Here is an 11,602-nt window from a genome sequence, read left to right on the forward strand (position 1 = left end):
TAATTATGTTTCTTCATTCAACAGAATAATGCAATGGGATGGTTAATATTTCAATCTTGTTTCGCCATCTAATGTATCATAACCTCATGCTTTGTCTTAACACCTTTTTATTCTGTTTGTCTGAACTGCTAACCCAAAAATGAATTCGTTGATAAAAACATCTAGATCAACCTCAACAGAGCAAAAAGTGTGTCCTATTGGGAATAAATTCCTTTGTTTTCTAAACGATGAAATCTTATCTTTCCACAACCTTTAGTAATGAATTTGGCCGACGAATGCGTCCACGGTGCACATACATTTGTTGTACCCTTCATGTATTAGCAAAATCGTGGCACTGAATATTATTGTGTCTGGAAATCACCAGTCCTATTAAGCAGTTATTTCCCTTAAGTAGATAGGAAGAGCAAAGTAAAGCCTCAATTTGTATATTTATAAAAAATGATAGGATAGTTGTGTCCTCATTTTTTGAATGTTCTTTGGGTAAATACCGAGACAGCGATTCGGCTGCAAGCATCACAATTACAGAATAGTCTAGCAACAAACAGCGATCTCAAATATGAACGTCTGAGTGGAGCTGGAGTTGCCGATCATTTATGCATCCGAGTCCAGTCGATCGTCAGGCTCTCCTCTCCCAAAGCGTTGGTTATCATTAACTGAATGCAAAATGTTTAGACGCTCTTAGAATCGTTCTTCAAGATTTCTTCTCATAGTAGTTCAAATTCTACGCACAAGTGGAAAAATGCCACATTTTATTATTGTTTTAACTTTAGCTAGGTAAAATCAAATCAAATGCCATCCTCTATATGAATTTTGTAGCCCTCTGTCCCCTTAGTAGTATGCTTAGTAAACCTGTTAGAATCCTTGAAATCGGGATTTTGGACTCCTTTGATTTTATAAGGCAATACATTCGCGAAAAAGAAAGTGGGAAAAATTACTATGCATATCACTAATTTACACGCATACGCAATAGCATTCACCAAAATAATTCAAAATGGATATTTAAATACTGCTGTGTGGCTTTCGCATTTCTTCTTTTCCCTGAAAAGACAATGCGCCACGTCAAATCACCTCAACTAGAGGTCATACCTTGAGAACTGGTGTCCCATTGGCTGGTGCTGATGGTGTAGCTGGCACCGGGCCGAAGAGGGGAGAGGGTGGTGACGCTGCTAGCCACTGGATCAGCGCGTTCACCCCTCCGCGTTTCGGGACGCATTGGGCTGAGGCCAATGTCACCCTGCTCTTCGGAGAGAATCGAGAAAACACTCACAGGGCCATCATCATCGTCATCTTTAATGGTGAAATGAGCACTTTGTAATCAAATGCATCTATTCAAGCACACTTAGCCATATTGTGTTGCCATCAAGGCTAAGGAGGAAAGTGTTCGCTCGAATAAGAAGATAGGGTCGCGTGCAAAATTTCATCATCTAGAAAATTCAAAGTCCAAAACACATTTAGGTGAACTAATTGAATTTCGCTGACAAAAAATTAGTCCAACTGGGACATTTTTTACAATTGTACAGAACTTCGATGACTCAAGGGAACACTCATTTGTATTTTTTGATTGAATCAAACTGAAATAGAACTTTCGCCCGTACCTGTTCATGTTGACCCTACGTGATGGCATAAACCTTTCGATTGGCGGATGTTAGTAAATGCCTAATGATGAGAGGTTTTCAGTGAGTAAACCTATTACTGTATATATTTGTCTTAGCACTGCGACATTCGTTCTGCACGTAAGATAAGGACCATGCTATTGAGGACTCTTATCATAGTTTCTAAATCTGTTCATAATGCTAATCAGCACTTTAGTAAGCCTGAGATGCCATTTGCAGTAAAATCGAACTTCCATGGCTCTCCATATCTGCTTACGGCCCTACATTTAAACCAGTTCATCACATTTTCATTCTTCAACTTCTACTAAATGGTCCCAGCATAATATAGTATCAAGAAACGAATCCTGCACACTTTGAATGGGGAAGCACGACTTGATATCAAGCCTAGTTGACGAGAGGCTTTGAGTTGCCATAGATCTATGTTCGGTCATTTTTGAAGTTGTACCATTAGGCAATATCCTTAAAACTTGTGGATCATCTTTAAAGTGGCATTTCCTTTGGAATAATGAAGGATAGCGCCTATTAAGGATAAGTATATTTTCCAAAGCATGATGGACGTAATATGTCATTGTCACGCTGATCAACGGTGTCATGAAAGTTAAGGCATAGATCAACACCGGACTGACAATTTTGGGCACATTTTTGACTACACAATGGGCCACACTGTGATGACCTCACACAAAATTATATGCACCTTTTCAACTTCCAACTATTAAATAATAATGTCCAAGAATGCTTTGGGGTGTTGGACCTAGACTGTCATTCAAGTATTAAAGATTAGGACTAAAAGATGCATAACAAATACTATTAAATGCTGGGTTAGTTCACCGAACCAATTCAATAACGCCGTTAAGGGTAAATTTGAGGCAAAAAAATGTTGGCAAGCTTCCGACCCAACTACCCAATACAGAAGACTTACCTTCATCTGGATTGTTATTTTTTCTAGGCTCGTTTTCGTCAGAAAATTTGACAGAATGACCGGGTGATTGATTTTTACTTTGGAATCGGTCATCCACCTCCTCGTTCATCGATTGGTGGAACTTTTTTGCGGTCCTAAAATACGGATGGATAGAGCCCGCCGCAGTGAATTTTTCCGATTTAAATGTCCACATACCACCATAAGGATCAACAGTGTGAACACTGACACAGACTGCAGAATAAAAACGAAATGCTATTGTATCACATAGTTGTGCAAAGAATATACAAAATAAAACAATTAATCTAGCATATATGAGCATAAACTTACCGCCCAGCTAAACGGGCATTTCACTTAAAATAATTGAAATAACATTTAACCGTTTGTTATTCGTAGACTATAACTAGTCAAGCCAGTTGTACTACTAACAATATTGTGATCCAAAGTGTCAATATTGCGCGATCCTTCCAAGTTAAGATTTGATTTATTTAAAATAAATTGAATATGACTTACATAAGAAAAATTGCAGAAAAAATGGTAACGAAATGAAAAACTTGCAAGAGGAAAGTTGGAAGCGACATGAAAGAATCCAGAAGTCCAAAAATCGAACAGAAAGTATATATGCATCGAGAAAAAAATGAGATTTTGAACGGCAACAGTTTTGACATACTGATGTTTAACCCCATCCTCGTTCGAGTTATCCCATTTACTGGTCGTCCCCATTTTTGGTGCATTTAGTGTATGTGACTTGATTATGCCTCTCAGAGCCTTCTTCTCTTTGCTGAATGGAGAAGTCATCGAGTATTAACAGCGCTTTTCTGTGAAAATTACTTGAATATAAGTAAACACCTGTACAGTATACTGGTATGTCTAAACGGAAGTAAATATAGAGTTTCCTATTTTTCCAACTATCAAACAGCATAATCCTTTCCCATTTATCTCGCTTGTGAGGTCTACCCCAGTTCATTAAGTCTTTTTATTCAGTAACATAAAATCTATCCTATAGTAAAGGTCCTATCTCTGCCGTACATAAGGTTTAAGAGGTAATACCAACTTGTTGGTTGCAGAATAAATAACAAACTAGCAAGCAACAGAGGGACCTGAGAGTTGGAGGCAATGTTAACATCTCTTACGTCTCATCACTATCTTCAGACTTGGATCTCAGATCAACCTCCTGAATACGAACGGTTTTAGATGCGAGTTTGGTGGAGTCATTCGAGACTACCATCTTCGGTGGCAGTGGAGTGGTGCTGGTGGTGGGAGTGTTCACATTAGAGGTGGCCACGTCTACACAGGCTGTGAGACCCACAACTGGGGGTCTTAAAGTGAACCACATTTTACCAAATAAAATAGAAGACGATCATTAAAACTGTACTTAAAGCAGGTTTTTGTTGATGGTATTTAGTGTTCCGTGTAGTTTGTGATAGACAGGTGGAATAAAAATGCCCAACACGACAGTTAGGTTTAAAACTCATGCAAAAGGATGGTATTCAGGATTTCAGAGCCTGTAATACCAAGTTAGTAATAATTTTCTGACTTTTCGACTATGGAGTATTTTAATCACCAGCTTTCCACTTTGTATATTCAGTGCACAAATATTATTGACAGACTTTGGTACAAAAATAACTTATAAAAACACTAATAACCTTCTTGGCGCACCCAGAATATACATGGTTTGAATACCAAAAGTCAAATTCCTAATCAAGCAAGAATTGGCGTACGAAGAATTCCCACCCTGCGGCATTGTACCTGTACTCTTTGTGTGGTTAGGGTCAAACCTAGGTCCTTTGGATGAATATTATTTTAACTCGAATATGACAACAACCCGTGTGCATTCAACATCCTACATTTTACATGGAATTATGTAAATTACATGTCCGTGATTTACACAATACCAGCCCCAGAAACGGTTGGACAAGATGTGAGAATTGTGACAATAATACCTTTACGTCACATTCAAAGCCGTCTCAAAACGACGGCGTCACAAATATGGAGCACCATATGCACCAGAATCGGAGAGAAGCGCAACAGCGCCCATGCATCCTTGTTCACCCCTCAATATCATACGAAAAATTATCGTGGATTTTCGTGCTGCAAGAATCCAAGTTTCAGTTGTTATAACCATGACTTAGAGAGCTCTTCAATTAATATGGTGCGTGGAATACAGACTGGAGTAGAAATTACCTGTAAACTGCGGTTCGCCCTTCCACCTTTACCACCCTCCCATCACCATCGTCTCCCTCGTCCTCGGTGTTCTCGAAGAGTGACTGCTTGGACTGCGTTGGGTTGGTCTTCCGCAGAGCAGGACTGGCGGTGGCGAAGCGTCGATACTCCACGATCGGTGAGAGGGTGTGGGTGAGCGAAGTGAGGGAAGCCGGTCGCCCGCTCGGTGGTCGGCTTAGCGCATCGCGATCTGCTATGCGCGAGGCTCGAGGCTTCTTTTGCAATCCTTCTCCGTCTACATCTCCGTCGCCTCCACCGAAACCGTTGCTTCCTCCTCTAAGGGCAGAATCGTGACGTCCGCGCTTAGAATGAAGGGCTATCAGCGCCATTCGATCCACTTTTCGTGCTATCGACTTAAATGGATCGTAAAATACACCATCCTTAATGGCTCTTATGCAACTCCAAACTTCAATTCCACTTTTAATGGTATAATTAAAACAGTACATATTTTTAATGGAATTATAGGAGTTTTAGAAGTACTAGCTAACTCGCTGAAAAACAACCCCTAAATAATTGTTGGTAAAACAATACGGAACTCAGTAATTAGGTAGAGCGTTTAATAACCGTTGCTTATTAGTTAAAAGCAGACGAAATTACACTATAAATCTTCTAATGGGAAGGAATTTTCACTAAATCAAACCGTTAACTTTAATTTCAGTTCTTGCATTCACTCCCGAGTGCCTTCATTACTCACTGAGTTTTGTCAGTAATTTGCTAACTATATACTTTCGCACCTCAGAAAATCTTGCATTCATTAATGTGGTTAAACAGCGCAAATAGGTGCATTGTTCGCCACGGGATGATAAAAAGATATGCAGTTTTTGCAAAATCGTGCACCAATAACTCACGGCACGAATTTCCGCGAAATTTGGGTGTTTTCTTGTTAAATGCTGTCTCTCCTGACCGAGGGTGTCTAGCGTTTCAGTAAACTTGCCTCTCGTCAGTCCGACGGCATCACCGTCCACATCATGGTCGATCAACTGTTCGACCAGGAGGGATTCCACTTCTTTGCGCAGGCGCTTCATTGCATCTGGATCAGAACGAAACTCCTCCAATTGGTCTTTGTAATGTGAAATACCCTCCAGTGGATCTACCCTGAGCTCCGAACCTAACGGTACATATTTTAATCGAGCTTCCAAGTTACCGTTTGCCTGCAGAGGGTTGTGCGATTTTTCGGCATTAGGCTGCGTGGTTGGACGGGATTTGCTCACACGCTCTTTTGCGTATTCGGACTTGTTACTACTATCATCAGCTAATTGCACGATCTTGTTGTTTCCAAGTTCAGCCTCATTGTAAGGACGATACCCCTCCCTTTTAGGTGGTGCCTAGATCCAAGAAAACATGGTTTTGTTTTATTTGAAAAGCGTAGTTCTAAAAATACTATGAAAGTAGAGAAAATTTCGAACTGAACGAGAACACAACGGCATTGACCTCATTTAAAACCGTGCGCAGGAAGCTCGGTGTAGAGACCGCAAATGGGATTAGATGAATGCTCCGGGTTCTATCCGATTCACCGTCTTCCTCATCCTCGGTTCTGACAATCAGACTCTCCACTACCACACCTCTGTTTGTGAGCAAGGCCTGCTGCTTCTGTGGGCTGGTGAGAGTGCGAGTGACCAGTCTTGAGGTGACTTCATTTGGCGCCACCTGAATAGAGGCGTTTGCGAGGCTGAGGGACTCCCTATCACTTGTCTGCTGGTGTCTGGATCGCTTTTTGGGTACGTTAGAGATCGCGTGGAGCATGTGGTCCAGACTACCGATTTTATCACTGCAACTGACACCCCGGGAGATCATGGAGCAGCTACTCCTCACTGAGTGGGCTGCGTTGTTTGTGTTTCTCACCACTTTAGTCATCGGCGAATCGGATGAGGATGGTAGTGAGCGGACCTTCTCAGAAGAATGTTTCGGTGGTGATACAGTAACCATTTTGGGCATTGGAGATCTTACCTCCTTCAAGTGCAAATATACTCACAGAGAAAATTTTTTATTAGAAGAAAAATATTTTCTAAAATGTGCCAATCTAGGCAATATTTCTTCCTGCTTTAGCAACGTGGAGTACGTCATTCTGAGTCGGCTGCAACGCGGTCACTCCATGAGTAACATCCGTTCATTTTTTCGGTTACCATAGTAACTGTATAACGCCCAACTTAGAATATTTCATTTGCGTGTTTTCTAGCTTTTTTTGGTCTCCAAGAGGAAATCAGGGCACAAATGGTAGAACCTTAGCCAATGCTCTTCTTTTCTATTAAATGCTCTTGTAATATCCGCTGATCATTTAAATCTTGCAATGGGAAGGCACATAGTTTTGCATATAATAAGTGGTATATCCTACCTCTAGGCTTCTGACTTGGCGTTCTAACTAAAAGAAATACAAGAATAGCATAAGATTGGTCTGGACCACCCTATTACAATAACAGCACGAGTGGGTAAAGACCTGCTCTGGAATGTCGGCCTCTACGTCTTCGAAGTTGGAAACATTAGCTATAACAAAGAAATGCGTAGTTCAGGGCGATGAATTGGGTGGAAATTTTCATAGCCTTTCATCTAAGTGCCCTTACCTTTTTTGATTCGCAGTTGGATTAATTCCCTTTGCGTTTCCAAATTTTCCTCTCTCAGATTTCGTAGCTCCACTTCAAACATCTCTTTAACCCTTTCAACATCAGTCTGGAAGGCGGAAAAAATAAGGTATATCATCGAAATTTTCGAATAATGGGGCATTAAGTGAGAAATTAATTTAAGCGTAAGCATTGATCTATCAAGGAAGAATTGAAAAAACGAAACTCGTGCTCGTGTTCTAGCGAAGCTATGATCGTACTTTCAAGAAAAGCTAAACAATTTCCTTCACAAAAACCTTACAAAATATTACTTAATAAGTAACAGATTAAAACATAAGCCATTGCCTTAGTGAAAATAACCACTAAGAAACTTTTAGCGTCAGGAAATAACAACGTAGTCAAAAATGCTTAGTCATAAATGACCACCTTTCTATCTTTTGAAGCCTACCTTTGGACCCCACCATCCAAGGTGTGCATAACCAAACTACTTTTTAACATACTCTAGAAATTTGTCTTTAAATCAAAACAAGTTTTAAAAGAAATTCCACTTTAAGTGCAAAATTTTTTCGTTCGTCAACTGAGCTTCAAAGTCCCACTTATTATACGGTATAGCTTCACTGGTGACACAAGAAATAAATTAGAGAAAGGTGAGATCGAACTGGCTTAATTCACACGAGGCGTTAATAGATACATTGGGACGGCAGTTCTCAGAACCAAAGAGTCTAGCAACATTTCTGGTACATTCATGTTATTTTTAACAAACAGTGGCAAGCATAAAATTTTCATGGGGAAATAGAGGATAAAATTTAGTCCTAATGACTGCCAAAAAACTCCACCGTACAAATTGCAATGTGGAAATGTGAACGGTGCGCATCCAATGCATGAATGGACTTAAACCTAAGTAAATGCAATAGTTAGGCCACTTTAATAATGTTTATGAAGCTTGGAGAGCTAGGGGCTCTTCACATCAATCACAGTAGAAACAATCTCGAGAAGGCGAGAGGAAACGCACCCTATACTGCGAGGCAACAGATTCCTGCCAGGCACGGTTGCGCTCCTCCAGTTGGCGCAGATGATCACGCTCCTCTTCAAGCTGGCGCTCCAGCTCGGCGGCACGTTGCCGCCAAGCGGCCTCCACTGCCGCGGATGCGCGGGGGCTCGCTGCACCCTTTGCCTCAATCGTCTGCACCACTGCAGAGGTCAGTGGTAGTGGTGGTGGTGGCGGTGGTGGAATCTGCGACTTGAGGTGGTCCAACACCTCCTGGATTTGCTGCTCCAAGTTGGGCGCCTGTGAAGACAATTAAAAAAACTCAACGCCTCGAATCAAATTTAAAACATACTTGGGACAAATCTTAAGCGGTCCATTATAAAATAGTGATAAGCTCAACCATAAACAAGAAATGAAAACACCCTTCTACATTATAAATTCCGTTTAAAACGATGAAAAGGAGGCAGTTTTTCATTCTACAGTTTGTAAAATACACAGCTAAAGCGAGGAGATAACGAACAAATGTTTCAACGAATAAAAACAAAATTCTATTGATAAACCGGAACACACCAGAACAGGTGGTTTTCCATTGGTGCCCTTTTCAACAATGAAACTAGTTCCACTATCCAACGGGAGGAGGCTGGCATGATTAAGGTCAATGTCCTGCAGAGCCGAGATTACCTCAGAGTGGCGGCGAAAGAGGTGTGCATTGAGGAAAGAGGCGTTGATGAAGGCTTTGGTGCAGTGAGGACACCGATGGTAGGACTGCGGCCCGCTGTTCATCAGGCGCTGTTGGGCAAGAAGGAGCAGGCGACGACGATGACACTCCTTTCGTGTACTTGTTAAACGTTGTGCTTGTTGCTCCAAGCGCTTCTTTAGGGCATCAGTTTCCTATTGGAATTAAATAATTATGAAGAGCCTTTGCATTCAACGCACAGGATATTTCGCTAAATTTTCGCTAAAAATAAAACAACAAAGCTTGCCTAAAATATATTCAAATACTGATGCCAGCAACAATACGATTGAGTTTGGTGAACAAACTCGGGAAGGTGGTCCATTTGGCAAGTAAAAGTAAGACGGAATCAAAGTGGTACAAAGTTTTGTAGCCACTTAGTGTTAATGGAGAGTCTGGAAAGTGAGTACAAAAGCCAAATAAAAAATTCCTTTAATCGAATCCATCCTAGGCTGCAGCTCTTTAATGAAACGCAAGAATGTAGGTAGCAAGAACTCTCATTTATCATACGGCAATAAAAAGCATTTAACGATTAGGGACGATTTACTTGAAATGAGTGTATATTCCTAAAACTAAAGTGACAACACACCTTCTTAATTGTTTCATTCTCCAGCCTCAAGCTGTCAACAGTGTTCGTGAGGTAATCTTGAGAATACTAAAAGGCAAATGCATAATTTAAATGAAAGCATCTTAAAGAGCGATATATTTTAGCATACATACCAGAAGGTACTCTATAAGAAGCTGAGCCAGTTGAAAAAGTTTGATAAAATTAGTATCCACATAACGCGTATCCTATAAAAATAAGTGATTATAATTAAATACGCTCACTATTTCTGAGTTAATGTCACAGAAGGCGACACTGACAAGGTTATCTTGCAAAGCGTCAATATCCATCTGACTAGCCACGCGGCAAACGTCTACCGAGGCTAAATTAAATAGTAAGCATGTAAGAAAGAAAAATTACCTAGGCGTTTCCAATCAATGCGTTCAACTCTTTTCCTGAAAAAGAATCCGGGCATTTTGCTGGCGCGAAAAGGCACTTGGCCAGGTAAATTTGGGTTGAAGGCCATCATTTATTCGGAGGTCTATTAAGCAAATATGTTTATTAAAAATCCTCCCACACGTTATTCAAAAAGCCACTATCTGCTGCAGATGTGGAGAGAAACTGAAAAATTAAGAATAAGAGCGCATTTAGCAAACGCATTATTGACCAAAACAAAGTCGCCCAAGTAAAAAACTGTTCTATAACAACACTAAAAAAGCACTATCCGTTGTCCCTTATACGCAAATTATGAAAACTAAACATGCAAATTCGTCCTCGCACTTTTTGATATAAATCTAAAATATTTGAAAATAGTCAAAAATTAGGCTATTCTATAAATGTGTTTAAACTAAAAAAACCGTTATGCGTCTTTAATCACCCATGCATTTAGGGTAAAAAATCATATACCCAAAGGAAAAAAATAAAAAAGAAGAGTAAAACCTTGCTACACAAAAAACACTTCCAACATAAAAAGCATCAAAAGTACAAAAGCGCGACAAAAGCAATGGCATACAAAAGCCCCAAAGCATAATTAATTTTGGAGGACAAAACACCAGATTCCTGGCATGGAGCGAAGAAATTCATGGTCAACTGAACCTATTAACGTGCGCTTGTTAGAGCAGCAACTAGACGAAGCATAAGCAATTTATTAATTTACAAACTCAGTGTACACGACACTCGAGTCACAAGGTGAACATCACCACTGCGATTAATCTAAAAGGGAGATTCGAAGTACGCACTTTACCTCCAAGCGTCTAATCTGTGTACTTAACAAGCAATCGATAACTTAAAACGAAAAGATGCTAAATGCCAAAAAGTTTTTAAGATGTATTTTTAAATAAATTAAAAAAATTTGCTAGGCAAAATTTTTTAAAAGCGCAGTAAATTAGTTTGGGTTGAATTTCAGAACCATGATCCTGTTGTGTTTTTTGTTATATGGTTAATGTTCCCGAAAGTATATTAAAAAGGTATTTCCTCTTAGATGTAGCATTCAGTTACCTGATCAAGTTAAACTGACGAAATTATCTCAATTTGCCCTCTGTGCGCATTATGTTTAACGCACTCAATTACCTTTAATGTTGACTAAAAGATTTCTGCTTTAAACCCAAATAACATATATTCAGCACGGCCCTCGTCTTTCTTCCTTTTTTGTTCCGGCCCTAGTACTCTTAGAAAAAAAGAAAATGGTTTGATAGGGACATATTTATTGGCTAGTGTCATTGGGTTGGATACAAGTTTAGGGAGATCTGGACAGTAAGATGTAGCGTCCCGAGACTCCCTGAAGACGAAAGAAGACACAATACTCGGGCAGAATAGGTATATTCAGCGCAGAGAAGGTGTTTGGGCTATTGGCATGGCCTAAAAAGCCAGCCCACCCGGCAAGGCACAAGAGGGCTAATTCAAAGTCCAAAAGTCGCGCCTCACCAATATTGAGAGATAAACCACTATCGTATTAAGATGCCTTCGTGCTGATATCAAACATGTGAAAACGCAGTACCTTTTGCCACTTCTCAACTAGCTGGATGAAATGT

General features: G+C 40.2%; 1 protein-coding gene across 1 annotated transcript; it reads right to left on the reverse strand. All coding sequences in view use genetic code 11, as the record gives it.

Moving 5' to 3' along the window:
* Window positions 1-1,069: 1,069 nt before the first annotated feature.
* EGR_04721 (Zinc finger protein DZIP1L) lies at window positions 1,070-10,098 on the reverse strand (the record flags this gene model as incomplete). The annotated part of the gene is made up of 14 exons (XM_024493970.1): window positions 1,070-1,287; window positions 2,533-2,666; window positions 3,663-3,848; window positions 4,714-5,105; window positions 5,601-6,077; window positions 6,184-6,702; window positions 7,187-7,233; window positions 7,311-7,416; window positions 8,320-8,595; window positions 8,866-9,186; window positions 9,618-9,683; window positions 9,749-9,820; window positions 9,857-9,954; window positions 9,993-10,098. The coding sequence occupies 14 exons, from the start codon at window positions 10,096-10,098 to the stop codon at window positions 1,070-1,072; spliced, it is 3,018 nt and encodes a 1,005-aa protein (XP_024351535.1).
* Window positions 10,099-11,602: the final 1,504 nt, after the last annotated feature.

This window comes from Echinococcus granulosus (assembly GCF_000524195.1).
Source record: "Echinococcus granulosus chromosome Unknown EG_S00031, whole genome shotgun sequence".
In the NCBI taxonomy this organism is placed as follows: Eukaryota; Metazoa; Platyhelminthes; class Cestoda; order Cyclophyllidea; family Taeniidae; genus Echinococcus; species Echinococcus granulosus.